The following is a 23,732-nucleotide window of genomic DNA, read 5'->3' as shown; positions in this document are numbered from 1 at the left end:
TAGTTCATTGTAATTTTGTCTTTGTGCTGTTTATTGATTTATTTCTAAAACAAAATTCACAAATTGTATCTTTTTGAATACAAGTTGAACTCAGTAGCTGAACACCTTCTGTCCTGAGACAGTCACTGAAAATCAAGCAGAACTTGAGTTAAATAAACACAGCCACAAGTGTGGGGTTTTATGATATGCAGATAAAGCTGCACCAACAACACTGTAAGGCACTTGTAGTTTGCTATTTGCTCCTGCCTGCTCACTGTGTGCCCCACTATGCTGGTGTTGACTGTTGTGGAACCGTGTTTTTAAATAGGTTGGGACATTTTTTTTGTGGAACACTTCTACCTGCCACTATGCCCCTTCTACTTTTAGTCAAGATGATGTATATATGATATATAATATGTGACATGCATATACATGTAATATAAATTCTTATTTTTGTTGCCTAAGCTGAAGCCCTTTGCAGCTCCATAAATAGTTACATGGAAGTAGGGTGCTGAACATTATAGCCTGAAAAGGGCAATGGGATGAGACTGCCTAAATTTTGTGTTGTTGTGGAAGGCACTTCTCATGAATGTATTATTTCTTAAATGCCCGTAAGGTTCTTGATATCTGTTAGGGTTGTTTTTTTTTTTTAATTACTTGTAAGTACTGAATAATGGGATGTGATAGTGAAAATCATTTAGGGCAATAAGGAAAACGATGCTAAAGTAAAAATATATGATGGCAGGAATGAGACTGTGAAGTAATGTTACTTTAGCATGTAGTTGTGCCAGAGGAGAAACAAAATCTTCCTTGTGTGTTCTCAAATGGTAATTTTGAAAAATAAAATTACATTTTTGTAATACATAGAGACATTAATTTCAATTCTTTGTTGATGTTTTAATGTTATATCCTAACTACGTTTTCTGTGGTGCCGTGTGAAACTTCTGCTTGAAAATGTTGGAAAACAGTTGTGATTGTTTTTGCTTTTTTGAAAGCATGGGGTTTTTTGTTTTGTTTTGTTTTTTGTTTTTACTAGAATGCTGCTGTACTTGCCAGTGAAAGAGATGCTGTGGAAGAGGTACGAAATAGTATAGAAAATCAAGTCAAAAAGCTGACTGAGGCAAACACACAGTTGAAGAGAACAGTTGATGAACTAGAAACAAAAAATGAAGAGTTGTACAAACAATTTGATAATATGAAAGGAGAAGAAAATTCAATGAAGGAAAAATTGAAAAGATATAAGGTAAAGTAGCAAATCAAGCCACTAAAGTAGTCTCACATGCTTTATAACTCAGTTTATCTGTGAGCATTATTATGTAGAGAAGTGGGAATTAGAGGTGTAAGACAGTCAGTGAATGTTGCTAAATATTTGCAGTTTTATATGCACTTCTTAAGGAATTCTGGTTCTTTGTGGGTGTCACACTGGAGGCTGTGCCTCTATTTCTAAATATATCGGATTGTATATTTGCAGGATGAAAATCAACAATTAGAAGAAGCATTGAAATATGCTGAAAAAGAGGCAAAAGAATTGATGGCATTAAAAGCATCTTTAGAAAGCCAGCTAGAAAATATGCAGGTAAGAAAAAGATCAATTAGGAATATTTAAATTTTAAATTTACTGTTTACCTGAGTCACATAGCTTTCTACAGAGTAGCATCTCATTCTTCTTGAAGTACACTTTGTTTCTAAGTGCCAGGAATCATTGCAGTGTTAAAATACTTCATCAATCCCACAGTCTCATCTAACCATATTTATTCTCTTGCTAGATCTTTTTTATTAGTAGGTTTTTTTCTATCAAAATTTCAGGGAGAAAAATCACAAAGTAAACTATCAAGTTCTTGCAAATCTTTTTAAATATTTTGAATGATCATTCAGCTCTGGTTATATTGTATTGTATTTTCTGTATTAGAACATCAGTTTAGGTTAGTCTCCTCTATATAGTCTGCTGTTTCAGGAAGTAAAATACATCTTAAAATCTCTGAAATGTTGAGAATATTTTTGAAAGTTAGTGAGAATTCTCTTGATAAAGAAAATAATATGATTATTATTTTCTCATCCTTCTCTGTAATAAACAGTGAAAATAAAAAAGAGGAGGAAATAGGAAGATACGATATGTGAAAAATACAAGTTCCTTTTCAGGACTATGACTCAAAGGAGAAAAAGCTAGATTTCATTCTCAAAGGTCTCTATCTACTACATATCTGAAATTCAAGCAAAAGTTAGCAAGACCTGAGGGAAATTAAGGTGACACTGTTTGCATTAAGCCTACTCTATTTATTATTTAAATATTGTATTTATTCACATCTATTATTAAGTTGGTAATTGCCCTATTTAGTAGAACAAATTTCTTCTCGTGGTAGTTGATTTTTTTTTTTTTTGATAACTCTGAACTAGAGAGTTGAACCAGCTTATCTCCAATGTTCAATTGCCTTTTCAGTGTGCTACAAATGCAAAAACTTCCCACTGGCGACATTATTCTGCCTAGTATGTTTCACTCGTCTATGTCTATGCAGTTTGTTTCTCAAGGGTGTGTAAACAAACAGTAAAGGTAGATGATCTGTGAAAAGCTGTTGGGGAAGGGCACATGAGGTTTTTATAGCCTGCTCAAATATGGCGTGTTAGCAGGGTCCCAGGAATTCAGCAGCTTTCAGAACTGAAATGCTGAAGTTCAATCTTTTTAAGGTTCTAAAAATCCTTTGGTGCTATCACATAATTGTCACAGAATTAGGCATTGCAAAATAACATCTATTAGCCCCCAGCATGTTTTAGGATTAAGCACACTCCTTATGCACCTGCCATTAACTCCTGCTTGTATTAGAGATTCTTTATTAGTAGGTAATATAGGGATTTAAGGGAAAACTAACCTAAAGAAACTCTTGTTTTTAACAATTGATCATATTTTTTTTTTCTTCTCTTATAAGAATACAAATGTTATCAATATATCTTTGTGTAAAGGAGTAGGAATTTTTTTGTGTTTCTAAATTACCTTACCTGAAGAAACATGAATGTTTGCACATTTACAGCTTTTTGATGTATAATAAAGTACCATCTGTATCAGATATTCAACAAATCTTTAAATTCATAATAATGAAATTGAAATTTAAAGCTGTATTTTGCAATGCTTTTTAAATTTTATTTTGATTTTAATTATTTACATTTTTCTGTTGGAGCAGCCTTAACTGACCATAACCTGGTGGTAGTCAGCTTAATGGTGCTTCTCAGACTTCATAAAAACAAACTCTTCCTTAATCTTGTAGTTTCTGTTTACAATAGGGCCATTAAGATATTTTACTATGAAGGAAGAAGGAAGAAGTAAAGATTCCAACATAGAGATATAAGATAACCTGCTTTTCTTTTATTAGAGTGAACTAGTGTCACTCATTCTGCTGATGAACAGTATTTAGAAACTAGAAGGTGGTAAATTCTTAAACACATGTCCTGAATATGATAACAGAAATATATGGTCTCTTTGCATATGTTCGTGGTACATGAGCATACAACGTGGCTCTGCAGATGATTCAAAATGTAATCTAGATATGAAGGTATGTTTTGAAGATTAATGCCAAATCTTTAGGAAGGGAATTTCTGTGCCAGATGCAGAAAAGTTCTGTTCGTGTGTCTGTCAGAACAAGACATTCTTTTGATGAGAGTGTGTAAGTGCTATAAAAGCAAAGCAATGGAAAAAAAAAAGCACAATTATTATTTCTCACACACAGTAGAACTGTTGTATTTTATTTTATTATCTTATTATTTCATTTCCTAGGAAAGCAAATTTTGTTGTTGAGAATATTTTTAAGGGAGACCTGAAGTGGAACGTATTGGAAAATTTGAAACCAGAAATGAGTATTAAAACTTGTGTAGGAGGTTGGACTTGCCAACATGCATGCAATTGCAGAAGAATGTGTGTTTGCATATGATGGAACCGTGAAAAGGGACTATGTTTTTTCCTATGAATGTTGCAGCAGTGTTCCGGAATATACAGCAGTGATAAATCATCACTAAAATATTGTTTATCCTACACTGCATAGCAAACTGTAACTCCATTAACTTTTTTTAAAGCTATTTAATTTGCCTTAATTTTGCAAAAACTGGTGGCATTTTTGCTGCGCAGGTGTACTATATAAAATATCTTTAAGCTGTTAGAAAAGAGGCTCAACATTTAATTATATGTGTCGTTTAATCTACTGCAGGAGAACATCCGTTGTATTTCACAGGAACGGCAGCAGTTAACCCAACAGTTAAAAGATGAAACTCACCATAAGGAACAGCTGGAGAAGATAAAGAATGAAATGGAAAATGAACGATGGCAACTGAACAAGACGGTTGAAAAGTTACAGGAGGAGGTATGAGTTCACTCAAAAGAGGCTGCAGGGGTCTAAAAATTTAATAGGCAGAAGCAAATGAGCTGCCAAATTGCAAACATTAAAAAAAAAACAAAAAAACGTAAAAATAAACGAAATGCAAACTTTACTTGTAGTTTCTTCCACTTAGAGACTATTAATACAAGCTCTCAGGCCTGGAACTGTAGTTGGAACACTGTTATCTCAGAACGCTTTTGTAAACTAACTTTGTTAAAACAAAATCCTAGATTATCCTAGATTTGAATTTAGTTTCAATTTCCTGCAGACCAAAGCTAGTCCTCAATCAGCTCTGTTTCAAAGACTGACAACTGATTTTCAAATTGCATTTGCATTAGAGCCTTAGTTTGCCATCTGTGTGTAAACGGTACAATTTAATATTCATATACTGAAGCATTACTACATTTCAGTGTAAATGTTTGATAAATATCCTGTTTGGGAACGCTGGTTTGAACACTGAAGCTTGAGACAAACATCTTTTGGTGGGTTAATCATGACAGAACCTTTCATAGCACCGTGTTAGGGAGAAAAAATCTGTCCATTTTTCCCAGATGGCTGAAATAGTGGAGGCCTCAAGAACGTCAACTGTGGAGCTTCAGAACCAGCTTGATGAATACAAAGAGAAAAACCGCAGAGAACTTGCAGATGTGCAGAGACAATTGAAAGAAAAAAACCTTGAGGTAGAAAAATCACGCCTGACAACCATTAGAATGCAGGATGAGGTAATGACTCATAACTTCAGTGATTAATTTTAACCTTTGACCTAGAATTATGTTCAGATAGTTTACCAATCAATGTGTGTTGGCTACCACTCTTTGGTTTTCTTATTTCATCAAAAGAGACTGATCTCCATCAGTGTACTTTTGTGTTTCATTTTTCATTAGGATAATCAATATAATACTGCGAGGGAAATGATTTCTTGGACAGATAGATAACTGCAGTGTTTCAGAAATGAATGTATCTTAGTGATATGACAAGGATTCCATTCATGACCTGCTGCACTTTTAGTGTCTGCTGCTGAGTAAATTCAGAATGTAGAAACATTTTTGACTTAGGAAAAAAACCACACCTATTTATTAAAAAAAAATAAAAAAAAAAAAACCAACAACCCAAGTCTGACTACTTTAAATGAACTGAATTATGTTCTTCTTTCCCTTTATGTGAGCCAAACTGCAGATTTAAATGACATAGATGTATGGGGAACCAGCCACAGTCTTGAAGTTTTTAGCTTTTAGCATGTACATTTTGCTACAAAATCAATCTAGTCTTTTAAAGATCTGCTTATACTTGTACTGTAATTGGAAAAGCTGTGAGAGGAAACTGGTCACAGATTTCAGTTGTTTTTTGTCCCCCCATGTACAGAGTATTTTAATAGTTTAATTTTTTTTGTTTGTTTAAAAATTTCTCTTGTATTGCACTCTCCCTTAAACTTGTTTGAAATGCAATTATGAAAAATACTTCTGGTGTTTCTTGTTACAACTACAGGATACAAGTACCAAGGAAAAAAGTCACAACAAAATCAATCCTTTGTTGTTTGACAAAAAGATAGTCAAAACACTAAGAGAACAAAGTACTTCTGATTGATGAGTTGTAAGCAAAAGGAATTATAATACTTTCATCTAAACGCTCTCTTGCTACTTTCATGTATCATAAAGGTTTTAGACAATTTCATTGAGTACATGCTCTTTTTAGAGTAGAAAAATTTTCTCCTGAGCACCTAACTGTAATGCAAGTAACATGTGGATGTGTTAGCAATTGTGGCATCAGTATTATGCTGTCATCATGGTGCTTCATAAAGAACCAAGTATGTGATTATTTAAAAGCTGAGATATTGGCAGTCTAAAAAGGAAAGGAGCAGTACTGTAAAAATGCCAAAGATATAAGCATTTACAAAATTGTAGAAACTTTGGCTTGCTACAGTTGGATAAAAATAAATAAAAATACACTGTGTGTAATTATAATTGTAAAGCCTTTAGTTTGAAGCATGTCTTCAGATGTGATACTTTAATCCATGTTTATTTTCTTTATGCCATCTTGTGGATAAATGAAAAATTACTGTGAAAAGCATATCACTTGATGCAATTATATTGATGCTTCCAAAACTATTGAGATTTTAGTCAGGCTTTTTTAATCACATGTCCTGTATAGAAAATGTAAAATGAAGTGTATTATCGTAATCTTTTTGTTTCAGATGCGTCTCCTGGAAGAAAACTTGAGGGACCACCAGAGAGCTCAAGATGAAGCAATAACAAAAACTCAGTTGTTAGAACAGACTGTGAAAGGTTTGGAGTATGAACTGGAGGCCAAAAACCACCTGAAAGATGACCGAGCAAGACAAATCAAATTAATGGAGGTAAAATATTTATTAGAGTTTATTAAAATAATATTTTTATTTCATATGAATGTATGAGGGAACAAAATAACTTTGTTGTTGAAAATTTGTAAAATATTATTCATCAAGTATATGTGCTAGCTTTTTTCCAGAGACATTCTCCCTTTTCAAGCCTATTCTGTCAAACAGTTTGAGTCCTTGAAGTTTAAGGAGGAATGGCTGGGTAGCAATCCCGAAAAGGATGAAGGGATGGGAAAACAGCATGCTGAAAATAGTTTTTTTTGTTTGTTTTTTTTCTTTTGTTCCATTTAGGACAAATTATCTCACCTGGAACTTGAGCTTGATGAAGAAAAGAATAATTCAGATTTGTTGTCTGAGAGGATCAGTAGATGCAGAGAACAGGTACTCAGAGAACTTTATTTTGTGACTATTTTTTTTTCCTACTTTTATAACCAGAAAAAAAGAAACATGATTGAGTTACTAATTGCCCAGGATTATCTGCAAAAGTTATTTCATATCGCAAACAGAACTCAAACTTTCCTCATTTCTGTTCTTGTAAATATTCATTTTCTGTACGTTCCTAGAGAAGATAGCCTTTTACCCACAAAATTTTTGGAATAGAGGTCAGTTAGAGATATCATTTAGAGCATTGTAAAATAGAAGGAAAAATGTAAATTGATGCTGACAATTCTTGAAGTTTGAAACTTTAGAGCTTGAAAAAATTTATTTGGATTTCTAATGAATGTAGGTATAAAATGTGACTAATATGTGGAATTCTGATCTATACCCTGGCAACTCACATACATGATTGTATATTCTGTTAATCTCATATGCTAGTTTCAGAAGAGTAACTGCAGTAATGAAGTAGGTCATCATATGAGAATCCTGATTTGCAAAGAAGGCAGAGCTTTGGAAGTTAATTAGTGAAGTTAGCTGAACTGAAGATGCTGGTCAGTTTCAGCAGAGAAATAGCTTTATTTTAATTCCAAGTGTTAAAACTGATTAAGGTATACTGAAGAAAAGATGGGTAACAAAAGGTTTTTCCACATAAAAAACATCAGTAATTAGTTTGAGAAACGTTAGGTCAATAAATAAAGTACCCTAAAAGAGAGGAGAAGGGATTTATTAACATAGTTACATCTAATGGGGCAGAAAACTTAAAGATACTGTAATATTTGCCAAGGTAACTTCAAACAAATGACAAAAAGGTTCTTGACTGTCTAAAAAGAAGTTGTGGCAATTGTATGTTTAACTGTAAATCAATATGAAAAGATACACTCCCTGAGATTAATGAGTATTTTGCCCACGTGTTTATTAAGGTCAGTGGATGGGGGGAGGTGGAATGATCTGACAGAAATGAGGCCATTGAGCAGGGTATCACCAAGTCTAAGAAGATTTAGAAGTTCATTATTCTGAAGAAAGACCTTAATAATAATATCCGAGATTTCTGAATGATATAACATGAAATTATAGGTCCTGTAACAAAGATCTGTAATAAATCAGAAAAACAGAGTACTTCCTGAGGACTGAAAAAGTAACTAGAGCATCCGCGAGTCCAGTAGTCAGTAGTATGCAAGTTTTTGTGTAGTTCACAGAAAGGAATTTGTTCTTGTGGTTGTCTTAGAGTGTCAAGGTGTAGAAAAATGTTCTCTGACTTAGTTTTACGTTCTGAAAAATATGAAACTGATTCATGATTCATTACAGCTTGTCTACTACTATAGTTTTACATTAAGCATCAAATCTCATTAGTAATTTCCTAGAAGTCTGGGAAACAGTTTACTCTGAGATATACAATCCATGATTTTCTGTTCTAATTTCGTTCTCTACAAAAAAAATTTGCTGACATTATTTAGAATAGCTTTAATTTCAGAGGGAGAATAGAAAATAAAATCATTTGTCTTAGTTTCAGCTGGGATTAAATTGTTTTCTTCAGAGTGTCTGGTATGATGCTATGTTTTGGTTCTAGGAGAAAAACAATGTTGATAACACATGAATGTTTATAGTTGCCGCTAAGCAGTGTTGTACCGAACTGAGGCCATTCTCTGTGAAGGGCCCAAGGAGATGGGTGGGAAAGAATTAGGACTGACATAAACTGGTCAAAGGGATATGCCATGCTATATGACATCATGCAGAAGGAGTTTTGAAGGGGATGGGTGTTCGTCTTTCTCTCTTCCACTGCTCAGGGGGCCAGCTGGACATTGGTTGGGAGGGGTGGTGAGCAATTGCTTGTGTATCACTTGTTAATACATTTATATATATGTATTTGTAATAATTATTATCCTTTTCCTTTTCTCTACCTTAGTAAATTGTTTTATCTCAACCTACGACTTCTACTTGTTTTTTTTTGTTCTCACCCCCATCCCACTGGGAAGGTGGGAGGAGTGAGAGAAGGCTATGTGGTGCTTAGCCATGTGCTAGGTGAAACCACACCATAATTTTAAGTAAGTGTGCTAGAGTTTGGCTTCCAATCCACGCATCCTCAAAACACCAAGGCTCCATTACTACTGCTTGGGACTCAAGTTACTGAGATTCTGTTTGATTGTGGTATAGTCTTTTGCTGTTACTTTATTGATATTCTACAGACTCTCAATGAGTGAGGGAGTGAAACAGAATGTGAAGGACCCATAATAATCTGAGGTCATGCTATTGTTAAAGCAGGAAGCCTTTAATGCTGGCATCTATACCTGTGTTATAAGCCTGGATTAAAAACAAACTTACTGGTAGCTGCACAAGTGAGTACTATAGTAACTTAATTTGCTAGCTAAATAGAAACCTAAGATATAGATGGGTGACAAGAAAAGAAAAAAAAAAAAGTTATATAAACAACAACAACAAAGTTTATTTTGAGGTCTGAAGTTTTTCATGCATGAGTTACAGAATTTGCTTTGATTTGTTTTTATGCCAGAATGACTGAGTGGTCAAATTACTAATGGGTATTTTAGGGTCCGCTAAGCATTTATAATGACATGAGAAATGATAATGGATTTGTTTTGGTAATATCTGTGTTTCTGTAATTTTTTGTTATTATTTTAAATGTGTTATTTTAATATACTGATATAGAAGTATAATATTTAAATTACTAGTAAAACCATATTGAAATTATTGCTTGTATTTTACATGAATTACATGTATTTTACATTTGGATAATTGTTGCCAAGGCTCATGGTTCACATTTCATTTACTTTGAAATGTTATCCCCTTTTTAACTTACATACCCTTTTCAATCTGTTAATGATAGCATGAGACATTCTCATTTTCCCTAACTAGTTCTCAAGAAATACCATGACAATATGGAAATTTTCAATTTTTGCTGGCTTTCTATTTAAAAAAGGTGTTGTGCTTCACATAAAATTAATCTGCTCTGAGTTTATTATACTGTCTTTCTGCTTTGCCACCTAACTTCCTGAAACACAAAGAATCCCATTCTTCAGCTATGATCTGTTTTAGTGTACATAGGTAGGAAAGCGCTTGTGAGAAAGAAGTGGTTTCCACCTACCTCTGAAAATAAGTTTTACTAAAAATTCTCTGGAGTGAATGACAGTCACTTTGCAAACTTCTGCATAGATTTAGCTTGAAGGTGAACTTTGAAATAACTTTATTTCTCTATAGTGATACTTGTGATTCACTAATTCCTAATTCCTGCTCCAATAGACTTGCTCAACTATCCCAAAAAGAGACAGAGAAGTCTTTAGCTTTGTTTATTTGAATAAAGGGAGAGTCCATGGAGGCAGCTTCCCTGTAGTGCCTCTCACAGTATTGGGAGCAGAGCACCCTTTCATCTTAACTTCAGCAACACACTGTCCCTCCTCCTTTCTTCATTGGGTGAAGTACTAAGAGATTGCAGACTTCCTTGTCCACCTAACACGTGTTCTCCTTTGTATGTGACTTCTATCATACACTGCATGTACAATTAATCCCAACTTTATGCTGCCTAGGGCAGAGTAGTTAATATTACTCTATTAAGCCTGCTCAGCAAGTCTGAAGCTCGTCAGTTCGTGTTGTCAGTCTACCTTTGTATTTTCTTTGGGTCTCAACTGGTTCTGTTCTTTCTGATAAATCTTATTTAGTGAGAGTTTCAATTGGTTTCTTTCTGATAAGCCTTATTTGGTGAGAGTGCAGTTATTCAAGTGGAGAAGAATTTGCAAGCCTTTACAAAATTTGCAAGGACGTGGAACACTTGGTTTGCAAGCCCCCCTTTCTCTCACTAGAATATAAAAAGACAACAGAGGTAGTAAAAGTTCTTATCCTTGTCATCAATACTTCAGTGTCCTTTTAATTGCAAAACTATTTTTATCTTTAATATAGCCATTATGTTTTGAAAAGATCATAACAGCAGAAACATAATCTTGATCCTCTGTTGCATTTTCATCATCTTTGTAGAAGTTGGTTTTGACTTAATCATTGGACCTTTTTATTACTAATGAAAGCATTGGATCCAGGTTGAATGGGGCTTTGAGCAACCTGGTCAAGAGGGAGGCACCCCTGCCTATAGCAGGAGGATTGGAACTAGATGATCTTAAAGGTCCAACCCAAGCCATTCTATGATTCCATGATCCTTTCTTTGCTGCTGATCTATGTTGTCTCTTCTACACAGCCTTGAGCTTACCTATCACCTCATTATCACATAATTTTCTTCTTTAGTTATTAACACATGAATGCCTTTCTTAATTTGATCCATAAAGTCATCTTTGTTGCAAATTCCTTAATTCTCAACTATCTTGTACAAATGGGGTTGCTACTCTGTACATATGTTGTTTCACCTTGTTCTGGTTTTCTGAGCAGTGGTTATTGCCTTGGATAAAGTATGTGTCAATATATATTTCTATATTGTCTGCTCAGACTTGCTTTTGGTTGTTTGTTTTTTTTTTGTTGTTGAAATGAGAATGGAGGATGATTTGATAACCTAAACTTAGTAACAGGTTTTTAGAATTGCTTTTTATTTTAGTTTCGTGTGTGTTTTCCTCAAATCATAGACTCTTTAAAACAGTTCACATTGGAAGGGACCTTTATTGATCATCTAGTCCAGTCCTACTACTATGCTCCATTAACTCCTATGAGAATTTTTTATCTCAGAGGTTTTCATGTTTTTGTTTGTTTCTTTGCATACATACCAACTCTAATTACAAAAGAACCCAAGGGAAAGAAAGTGGACAGACTAAACAAACAAACAAAAACTAGCCCATATCCAGAGCTTGTGCTGAAACTGCTAAATCGTTGTAAAGCTGAAATACCAATTACTCCTTAGCTGTGACAGGCATAGGTTAGGACTGTCATTCACAGTTTCTCAAAAATCAGAATTCTTTTAAGTTTATTCATTACATTTGAAAAGTAATAGTGTAGAATTCAAATTCTCTGTCTAAATAGCTCAAAATTTGACGACGTCTCCAACTTCTAAGGTTATTAAAGAAGGATGGATCATATCTTATTAGATATTTTAATTGATAAGGTACTAGCGAGAGCACTCAGCTGCCTTTTAAGTTTGAAAGGAGCAAGGACAAGGGTGCATCTTAATAAGTGATATTTTTGTCCACAAACAGGTGAAACGAAATACCTCTTGCAGTTTTGTTTTGTGTGAGCATATTTGAAAAACACTTGAGATAACCTCACCAATGTTTCTGTCCTGTGAAAATGCAAATGTGAGTCTGCTGACTTAAGTGTTTTTTTCCAGGAAGTTTTCATTGCCATTTTAAAATAAATACAGAAAATACGAAAAATCAAAGGGTTTTTCTTGCTTCTATAGCTTTATTTTTGTTGTTGTTAAACATCTTTTATATATTTGAGAACTATGTTTATACACTAGGTTTATTTTGTTTGCATATGTATACACATGCATATGTGCTAAAATACATATATACACATGCATGCACACACATGTATGTACGTGCATATATCTCACATATGTATACATGTGTATACTTATGCATGGAAAAATCAATAATATCTGTGTATATGGAAAAAAGGTCTCGTGAGTGATTATGTGGAAGTGTGTGTGTATATGTATCTACAAAAAATAGAATCACTAATGAAAAAGACAACTGCACATACTCATTAAAACATGTTTGTGCTCTCTCCCAGAAGTGAAAAGCTGGATTGTATTGACACAACTCATAGAGGTTGAGGCTCTTTTTGAAATCCTTTGAACTAAATGGGCTTATGTCATCTGAAAGTTGCTTGGTCCAGTAGTTGCCACCTTAAAGATATTTCTATACAGCACACGAGAGAAAAGATTTAAGTAATCTCTCATTAAATAACTTTAGTAATTTTTAATTAGTGTATTTAAAGAAAAAAAGAAGTCGGTGTCTGAAAGCTTCTATGCAACAAGAAAAGCTTTAAGGAAATTAATCAGCTGTTAGCAGAGCACAGCCGTGTGCTAACATTTGTAGTCCAGTAACTGCTATGACCTTAGTTTTCAGGAATGCGTCCTACTGTAGTGAAAAGATTCTGTGACATAACGTATGCAACTGCATGCATTTCCATCACTGTTTGTATTCATATATTGCTTTGAAATCTGGAGAAACAAACGACATTTTTTTAAACATGTTATTAACTGAAAATACAGCTTGTAATATTACAGTGTGGTTAAAAAAAATATATTTTTTTTAATGTTATTATATGGGAATGTTTTGCGTACTCTTTGTTTAACCTTCACATTTTCAGTGTTGCTGTGCTTTTTTTTTTTTTAGTGCAAGAATTCAAAATAGCTTTGACAGACCTTTAGTGGAATAAATCTGAAACTTAGAGCTTATAGTGTGTTTCTGCAAGTTAATACATAACTGTTGTAAAGCAGGATCGAAAACTAGAAGCTTCAATAACAGCTGTCAGGCAGTTCAGAGTTTCTCTCTGGTCTTCAGAATATTTTTTTCAGTTAAGTAGTGAGATAAAGCAAACAAATGTATTCTTATGTTGATCCCATATGGAGCAGTTAGTTTTTCAACAATTTACATATGGAGAATACTTTTCCTTGTGGTTATTGAATGTGCAACTGAAATTTTAACAGAAATTTTTACAGAAGTGTTTTTTAAAACAAACAAAAGTTAACCTCCAGATCCAGAAGTCACCGCCCTCCTGCTATATGCAAGACATAAAATTGACCATTTTCATGGATTGAACGATGTTCACATCCAGTATACATCAAGACTTGTTGAAAAAGATCTTTTATTTTTTTCACAAGTATAGAAAACTGTAGCAGTCTTTAGGGTTTCTCTGTAGATGTCATTTTTATGTGCTTTAGTAAGGTCAAATTTTAGTAGACTATCCAGTAGCCTAAAGGTAAGGTGCTTGTTCAGCTTGTCAGATTTAGGTATGAGGAAAACAACGATAGAAGTTGTTTGAAGACTGATGTGATACTCTGGAATTCAGCTATTTATCACATGACATATCTCTAATGTGATATTTTATGAGTTTATTGCCCTGCTACAGAATAAATATACGTATATATCTCAAAAGAGAAAATTTTGTACAAGATTGTAATTGTAAACTTCATTTGAAATTTGGCGTATGCCTTGAGTTCTAAGAGCAAATTTTTTCTCATTTTGTAGAAATAAGTACTTTATTTATGTACATGTATGTATGTATATACACATGTATATATATGTATGCACACAATATCATACAAACATATAAATCAAACCTTTAATTAAAATTCCTGTCTTTTCTTTCTTTAATAGATTGAACAAATGAGAACAGAACTACTTCAGGAAAGAGCTACAAAGCAAGATTTGGAATGTGACAAGATTTCTTTGGAAAGACAGGTAATTGCAGCTATCATACGATTGTATTAACAAGATAATGTCCAGGTGACTCCTTTCATTAGGAAATTCTAATAAGTCTTTAAGGAATTCAGTATTCAGTAGCTAGCTCTATCCCACCAGAATACACTGCTGGAAGTTTGTGTTACTAAGAACAGATTATGAACTATGAGCATCTTAATATTGATACTCAGAAGAAAATATAATAATATACTATAGTTATTATATTATGATCATGTAAATCCTTTGACTGCTTTTGGAGGAGCTGTCCTTTGAAGTCTTTGACAGTACTAAAGGAACATGGTTGATCTTGATCATTGTTTTAAGCAATTACAACTGTGAGTACTTTTAAAGATACTCTTAAAGATACCTTTTTAAAGGTACTCTTAAGAGCAAACAAGTGAAAATGTAACGTCTTCAAGAAAAGGTACAGATTTGACAAAAAAACTTCTACACTTTGTCTGGGAGGGAATACAGTTCTTATGTTTCAATAGCTGTGATAGAATGTATATTAAAATTATTTTCTAGCTTTTAGTAATATGTTTATTCTGCAGCTCAGCAGTCTTCAGAAGGAAGGTAACTCATAGCCCCCAGCTGAAATAGAGAGGAAAGATATCTTTGTAAATCATAGTCTTACAGACAGTCTCAAGAACAGAATACAGACTGTAATGGGTATTTATTTTTATACCAGATGCCAAATTTGGTGGTTTTAATTCTGTGAAAATTGATGCCTTTTTGATTAATTGTATGAGAAGAAAGAATGCCACCTAGTGGTATACCTCGTATATCCAATTTATATTGTTTTAAGGTTGTATTTGTTAATATGAGCATGTATGTAGTAATCATGTGTATCCAAATATAGAACAAGGACTTAAGGAGCCGAATCCTTCACCTGGAAGGTTCTTTCCGATCCAGTAAAGAAGGACTTGTTGCTCAAATGGAAGCAAGAATCACAGAGCTAGAAGAACGACTTGAAAATGAAGAGAGGTAAAGCTAGTTATGTTAAGATTAAAACATATATGTCCTCTTGCTTATATTGAATATCTAATATAACAACTTGGGTTTTGATTATTTTTTTTTCACAAGCACTGATTAAAGTGCTTGCTGTTATATGTAAGTGTTGCAAGTTTAATTTTGAACAAAATCATATAGGAAATTGCCTTATGTTTAAAACTGAGCACACTGCTAACATAGTTACATACCTCATTATTTTAGCAATGTCTAATATCAGTAACAGGCTTAGAAATACTACCTGTAGTTGAACATTGCAGTTTTCATGTTCACTTCATTGTTTAAGCTTGAAGGAAATTTTATATAAATATTGCATGGGATCAATAAAAAAAAGCAGTTACTAGTATTTATTTAACTTTAAAATATTGCTAAGGAATTAGCAGGATTTGAAGTACTATAGTTCCTTTTTTTTTACAGGCTTGTCCTATGTTTGTTTTTCCAGGGATAGGGCTAATTTCCAACTAAGTAACCGCAGACTTGAGAGAAAAGTGAAGGAGTTAATGTTGCAAGTAGATGATGAACATCTCTCATTGACTGACCAGAAGGATCAGGTAGAGGAAAAAACTAATGTACTAGTCATATTAATATCAAATATTTACATGAATCATCACATGTACGAAACATTTCTAAGGAATGTAAGTAGGTACCGATTACTTGGTTCTTCATGAAGTCCTATTTAATGAGATTTGCAGTTCCCATTGTCATCATGTTCTTTTCTTTAATAGTAAATTATTATCAGTTTCTAAACTTATGAAAATGAAGCACTCATAGCAGCAATGCTGTGTTTACAAAATAAAGCAAATAGCAGTCAGTATATGATCTATATATGATATAATACACCAAGAATAGCATATTCTATCTTGTAAAATTTTATTTGAAGAAGCTACTTATTGTTAAGGCAAATGTTAAGCATATATTGATATTCTCATAGCAATGTGTTCTGCCATTTCTGTGGTCTTCATTGATTCCTTGCTTAAAACATGTTCTATTTCAGTACGTGGGTCAGTTAGTTAATATTGTGCCTAGAGAGTGAACATGAGTTTAAAAATTCAGACATCTATCATGGGAACAAATTCTTTTGGTTTAAACAAAAAAAATACGTATTTTATAGTACCTGTCAAGTAAAGTTGCTTAGCCATCATGCTGTCTTACTCTATCAAAACTATGATGTTTGTTTGTTTGTTTTCTTTAAAAAATTATCTTCCATCTCTCTTCTCAAAGTTTAATGCTAACTTTTGAATATTTGTGAAGCTTAGTATTACAGTGTCATTACACTGGCAAAGTTGTGTCTTTATTCTCCCTCTCATAGATGCTGGAAGAATAAAGTTCCTTTATTAAAATAGTCCTCTAATCAGCTGACATATAAATATTTCAGTTGAGTTTGCGTTTGAAAGCAATGAAGCGTCAAGTTGAAGAAGCTGAGGAAGAAATAGACAGACTGGAAAGTGCTAAAAAGAAACTCCAGAGAGACCTAGAAGAGCAACTAGATATGAATGAACAATTGCAAGGACAGCTTAATGCTGCAAAAAAGGAATTGAGGTAGGATAATGTGTCAGACCTTACAATTATTGTCACTTGCCACTTGCTCCGTTAGTCCCTCAGTTGGAGGCTTCCTGTAATAAACCTGAAGTTTTGTCATAAGCAGATATTTGAGAGGCAGAGCTGTGAAACTCTTCATCGTTTTCTTCCTCGGTACGTTTTCTTCATCATCTTTCAGAATGCTCTAGGTGCCCAAGTCTATTTTCTGTCTAGTGAATAACTAATGAAGCAGGGGATGAAAAATGGAAAGGAGTAGTAGAGCTTGGCACACATGTAATTTGTAGTGATTAAATTTTCTATTTTTCTAAATTTTCTTATGACTGAGAGAAACAGCTATCCTGTGTTTAGTTTTCCTCCAACATCACTGGATATTTCAGTGTCAAAATCCTCATTCTCTTGCATGTTTCTTTTATGCAAGCAGTAGTCTATGATAAATTTCTACTATAAGTGCATGGATATCTGACATTCTTAAAAAATGGAAATGCTATTTGTGTTATGCAAAAACATTCTGTATATTAATGTGCAGTTTTAATCATACAAGTGTGTGTATTTTTGTTTCAGTAGACGAAAGATGTCACCAAGTAAAGTGCTGACTGATTTTGATGATGATGACGACGATGAGTTCAGCACGGATGGCGATAGTCTCTGTGAAGCACCTTCAGCAAATAACTTTTCAAAAGATAATGACACAATAATATAAAATAAGTATTGGCCCTGTGTTTCCTTGAAAGTACTGGAAGAGTAACTTAAACTATCAAAAAAATGGATATTTTAGAAGCCAAATACCATAAAGGGATGTAAGATCTGGGAATTTGATGTTTCCATCCATACTGTGCCATTTTCTTATTTAGATATCTTCTGTTTATTATAGAAAAGAAAACTGTGTTGTAAAACAGTTATAAAACATGTTATATATAACTGCTACTGAAAACATAGGGATAACGTTTTGCCTTGGAATTGTGATTTTGTTAAAATTCTGTTTAAGTAAAGAGCTATTTGAAAGTAATTCAAGCTCAGTTTGTAGTTAATAAAAGCTTTTTCACTAAAATTAAGGAAGACACAGATGATTATTTAATAATTGTAAGTACAGAAGAATGATATATAGATTGTAAATATTTTAAATCTGATCCTTTATTGACTACTTTAGTACTATTTTGTAAAGTTTTAAGTATTATATAAATCAGCTTCATATGTAGAATATCTAAATTTATACTGAATATTATACTTCGGTTTTAACTAAAATAAAATACTTTTTTTGCATTACAGAGCAGATTCACACTTCCTGAGCCAAAAAGTACATTCCGATTTTGAAAACAGTTCCAAGTTTTATTATATGTTGTTTAAGATGAAATGTAAATCCTGCTTGTTGACTTTAAAGGGACCATCACATCTGCATGATCAGTGAGGCTTGCCCACAACTTTCTTGCAAATTTTGTTTGGGAATCTTTGTCTTTGTAGGAGGTAAGGATGAAAATGAAATCAGAGGTTACTTAGCATCTTCATTTCCTGAAGTGGACTCCAAACTGCCAGGAACAGCACTGTAGGCCTGCTCATTTGAGGGCATTAGGACAAGGTTTTCTTAAAATCTTTGAGGAGTCGTACTTTGTTCTATTACTAATTTCAGTAAAATTAGTTATGGCTTATGGATTAAGTACATGCTTAAATCTGTACATTATTTGATCCCAGAAAGTTACGTGCCTGGCAGGACATTGCGCCCTTGAAACAAAAGCATGCAATCGAATTATTCTAACCTGTTCTTTAGCATCTATTTGGGATATGTTGCAATGTATGGTCATGTATGCATATTTTAGCATTTCAGATTAGAGAAGGATCTGCATTTTGCAAAATTCATCTGTTAGACAAACTTTGTGGGAAATTAAAAAAAGCATGCAAATTCTATTTTAAAAGCATTTTCCATTTTATTACTAAAAATATTTTTGTTGTTTAGATTACACAGACCAGTTTATCACTTTTGCAAATAAACCATAGCTAACTCCTCTGTGATTATTAGTACTTGTCCCCATTATATATAGCTGAGTACATCTTCATTGAATGGACCAAATACTATGTTACTGTAAAAATACTTTAACCTGGAGTTGCTGGGAGCTTTCATGACTCACATGACACCAGAGGCTGATAGGCTTGGTTAAGGCAAAAGTCCCCGACAATGGAGAATTTCAAGATTATATGAAATGAAACTCCTGCCTTGCAGATCACAAATATATTCACACACAGCACATCATAATACATTATAATACATAGCACTCTGTTGCCTTCAACTTGACTTTGATGGTTTCCGGTACATGGGAAATAGTATGAACTGCATAGTTGTAATATTCTATGCCTGAATCTTGTACATCCTTTCAGATAGTTTTGGGTTTACATCGTATAATATTTTTGCAGTACTAGTTTTACTGTTTTGTTGACACAGAAACAGCCCATGCTCTAGGAAGATCTGCACTATGCTGTACTGACTATCATCTTACCTGTTCTGACTTAATTTTTGTTTCATTTGCGTGTTTGTATAGGCGTACCTTTAAACAACTGATTCCAATTTTCAATTCTGTTCCTGCACTCTGTCATGATGTATGTAAATAATTATTATTTCAAACCACTGGGAGAAAATCACTCAATATTGCAGCTACCTCCAGTTACACTAAAATGCAAATGTTAAAAATAAACATTTAAATCTTACAGTTCTACTTTGTATGGTGCATTTAGATTAGTGTGAGAATTGAACTTCTATGGAATATGCGTATGTTTAAAATAGAACCAGAAAATAATTATCTGGGAAATAATCATGCTTTAGAAGGGTTTCTATATTTTCTTCTCTTTGGAGAGCTACTTTCTTTGTAACTTGGTAGGCAGATGTAATATCTAGAAGAGTTTTTTTTTTTTTTGAACTTAGAATAAATTGGGAGAATGATGCATTGTTGAGGACTGCTAGTAGGGGAGATCCTGCCTGTTACGCATTGAACCTCCCTGCCATATCATCATCATCAGAACTGTCCTTAAGTGTTGTTTTTTTTCTTTAGACTTGGAAATTCTCAAATAATATGACTAGATACTGAAAAGGGCATTTCAAGTCATTCACAAAACAATCTCTCACAATTATGCTCTCAGAATTGGATCACATTGGTAATTTTAGCAAGTTTATTTACATTTCTTTTTCAAGAAAGTCACTGTATTATGTTTTGGAAGTTATACTTTGACACCTCAGTTCTTAAAATAACTCTTTATTACTTACCACTTTATTAGTAAAATGCAACTACTGTTATCCATTCACTGACATACATTTTGTGAATGGTAAGTATTTTAGCCATGATTATAGGGTCTAGATCTTGTTTGCTACAAAAAGCACTGATAGTAGTTTAAGGAAGTCTTGGTTTAAGGAAGTTTAGTTCATCTCATGGCAGTTTTTGATCAAAGCTCATCTTAAATCAGAGTTAAGTTTAGAAAACTTTGACTGGTATTTGTACATAGTTTTTAAATGTACCTCTGAATTTTGCGGGAAGCGAGGCTCTTGGACTGTAAAAGCAGGCAATAGGAAAATATGTGAAGAAGTGTGGATTAGAAACAATTAGTCTCAACACTTTTACAAACATCAGAGTTTTTGCTGTATTAGAAAAACACCTGTAGAGACCTTCCATTTTTTTTGATGCTGTAAAATCTTAGAAACACAAAGACCTAAGCCCAATCACTTTTGATACAAGTCATTACCTGATTCTTGGTAAAGTGGATTCTTCTCTTTGAGTATAAGTATCTTTGATGAACATTTTGTCCTCTCTGGAATTAATGGTCTTTAATATCCTACTGAGATTTTGATCATTTGTATATTGTGACAGAAAACTTGTGTAAAAATGTTTCCTCCCATTGAAATTCTCCTCTGCCTAAATATTTGTGTTGCACTCTGACAGAGCCTCTTGCTTTTCTAGACCTGCTTTTGTAGACAAGAGAATACCAGTTAACTTGTACAAGAGTGTTTTGAAGTTTTAGGTCAATAACATTTAACAAATGCTCCAGGATTCTTCAATAGCAATTACCATACAATGTGAAACATAAATGTAAAAGCAAACAAATGAACAAAATCTTTCTGTCCTACACAAACTCTTCACACACTGTCCAAATAATAAATTGAGGATATTCTTCATGATTTTAATGCTTTGACTTTGGAAGCTATTGTTTTCATAAAATCATTAAGGTTTTTCAGAGATTCTCTCTCTTTTACTTGCAAAGAGAAAGAAAAAGACGTTGTCTCCTTGCTGTCTCTTGTACCTGCTTCCCTATGCCTCACTTGATATAAGGAAAATGCTGTACAAATGCTATACAAATACTTTCTTGCATCAACATTATTTTTTATTGTTCAGTCACCAGGCAGATTTTTGTTCCCCTCAGTTTATTTTCCTGGTGATGTGAATATTACTTTGTGATCAACCTGCCAATTTCTCTGATTTATACTTGTCAGTTTGAATTTCCTTTTGCCTAGTTAATGAGTTAAATAATCTGTTCTTATTTATAACTGATTTTCTAAACTATTTCTTGTGCATTCTTCATTTTTACAGCCCAGCTGTATACTTTGCTGAGTGAGCTACACAGTGCAATAGTTCCAGCTTTGTGGTCTTTTCTGCATCACACAGCATATTTCAGAAATTTAATTTTGATGCTTATTGGAGCTTCCGATCCTGTGAGTGAATCTACATGTTTCAGCTGCTTAATTTCTACCAACTGCAGTTATCAAGTAACACTGCAAAACATTCAAAAGCTTTGCTGAAAGAGCAACATTCCATAAAAATTGTCAGGGTTTGTAACACAATTTGTTCTTTTTTGCATAAGGGGCTGATTAGGTCATATTCTTAACCTAGTGACCCCACTGTGTTATATTGGGGGAAATCTGATTATTTCAATTTATTCCTGTGAACTCGGTTATAAAGAAAATGATATAAATAGACATGTTTTAAATAACATTTATATATTTTTTTCTTAACATTTTAAGAAAGGAAGCACTTATGAGAATAGAGGGAGTAAAATTCTACAGAAAAGTTCAAAGGTAGTAGTAAATTGGATTTACCTACCTCTGTAGAAGTGTGACAGCTCTTTTCAAGTTAGCAAGTTAGTACCAGTGAACCTCCTGTGAGGTCAGCAGAGACCGTATACTTTGTGTAAGAGAAAACATCCAGTCTTTTCTCTACTTACAACAACAATTTGCTGTTTCATTCAGATTCTGAAGGTTCATGCCATTAGCAGAAAAACAGGCAAGGAAAAAAAAAGTTAAATTCCAAGCACAGGTGGATGATGAAAATTTAAGCTATCCAAGTTGCCAGTGGGAAACTGTAAGAACACTTCTATGTGAGCACAGAGAAGGAACTTGGTACAGGTAACTTGAGGTTTTTTTCCATACTTTCCGTTTATTACTGTTTCTTCAACAGAATAAGCTTTTTGAGCAATGATTTATACATTTGAAAACTTCATTCATTAGTATCAAGAAGTTACTTTGTGTTAACATGCATTCTGGTTAGGATGAAGCCTACCAACAGTATAATGTGAAGCAAGGGATAAAATCTAGAGTAAGGAAGATCATTGCAGGATTCAGTTCTGGTCTGTTGAATTTTGACTGTGCAAGCATCCCTCTTAAAGCCCAATACTGAAAATCACCTAAGCCATCTTAAGCATGCAGATACCTAAATGCATATGGCTGTGCAGTGCAGGTAATTTTGTTTTGCAGAAAAATCTTCAGCTCCTTCGAACCCTGGAATACTCAAGATGCCTGCCAGTATTACTCAATTTGCATGCCTCTCTTTGTATCCTGTCCTTTTTCTAGAAAGAAATAGTGTGTGTAATTCTTTGCTTTCTCTTAACTTTGGCTTTTGTTTGAAGATGTGATTACTGCTGTGTTCTTCTGGGCAAGATAAAGAAGGTGTTGCCGCTCTCAGAAGTGGAAAGAGAGAGGAAACTGTTGGGGCTGAGCCCTGCAAAACTGTCTATATCAGAAATGAATGTTACTTTTTTCTAAAAAGCAGTTCCACTCCATGTGAGAGTTGAGCTCTTGAGTGAAAGGTCACTTTTCTAGAGTTAACTATTCTCAGCAGCCTTTTTTTTGGGGGGGAGAGGGGACTGGGGGGTAGGGAGTGGTAAGAACTTCAAGGCAAAAAGACTCTCTGAATGTACATATTTGTGACTGGAGCAAAAGTTTTGCTCTTGTGGAAGAGCAAAAGCGTACATGTGCACTGAAGGCAGAGGGTTTGGCATACATCTCTGCAAGTGCATTATCAGTTCATTGCGTGCCTGTTTGAAAATATAATCCCATCTACTTTAAATGGATATAAGAAATCAAGTGGCTATTGTCACACTGGTTACTATAAGTCCTTCCTAGTGAAGAGCACCTTCACCAGAGTTCAGGCATTTTCTTGGATACTGTGTGTGTATCACAGAATCACAGAATTGTAGGGGTTGGAAGGGACCTCTAGAGATCATTGAGACCAACTCCCCTGCCAAAGCAGGTTCCCTACACCAGGTCGCACAGGTAGACATCCAGGCGAGACTTGAATATCTCCAGAGAAGGAGACCCCCCTGGGCAGCCTGTTCCAGTGCTCCATTCCCTCACTGTGAAGAAGTTCTTACGCACATTCATGCGAAACTTCCTATGCTGCAGCTTATGTCCGTTTCCCCTCATCCTGTCTCCACGTACCACTGAAAAGAGACTGGCCTCACCACTATGGCCACCACACCTCAGATATTTATAAACCTGGATCAGGTCCCCTCTCAGTC

The 23,732-nt window shown here is 34.0% G+C and overlaps 1 protein-coding gene across 1 annotated transcript in view; it reads left to right on the top strand.

Annotated features, from left to right (window-relative positions):
• Nucleotides 1-18,852, top strand: part of CGNL1 (cingulin like 1) — a 51,400-nt gene extending 32,548 nt beyond the window's left edge. The window contains 11 exon segments of the mRNA XM_019619400.2: nt 1,016-1,222; nt 1,451-1,555; nt 4,170-4,322; nt 4,889-5,059; nt 6,529-6,690; nt 6,982-7,071; nt 14,337-14,420; nt 15,280-15,404; nt 15,871-15,979; nt 16,804-16,967; nt 17,532-18,852. Of these exon segments, the coding sequence (XP_019474945.2) occupies nt 1,016-1,222; nt 1,451-1,555; nt 4,170-4,322; nt 4,889-5,059; nt 6,529-6,690; nt 6,982-7,071; nt 14,337-14,420; nt 15,280-15,404; nt 15,871-15,979; nt 16,804-16,967; nt 17,532-17,667 (1,506 nt within the window). The 3' untranslated portion in view covers nt 17,668-18,852.
• Nucleotides 18,853-23,732: the final 4,880 nt, after the last annotated feature.

The sequence above is a fragment of the Meleagris gallopavo genome, chromosome 12 (assembly GCF_000146605.3).
Source record: "Meleagris gallopavo isolate NT-WF06-2002-E0010 breed Aviagen turkey brand Nicholas breeding stock chromosome 12, Turkey_5.1, whole genome shotgun sequence".
Classification (NCBI taxonomy): Eukaryota; Metazoa; Chordata; class Aves; order Galliformes; family Phasianidae; genus Meleagris; species Meleagris gallopavo.
This window is presented reverse-complemented; position numbering and strand designations above follow the sequence as displayed.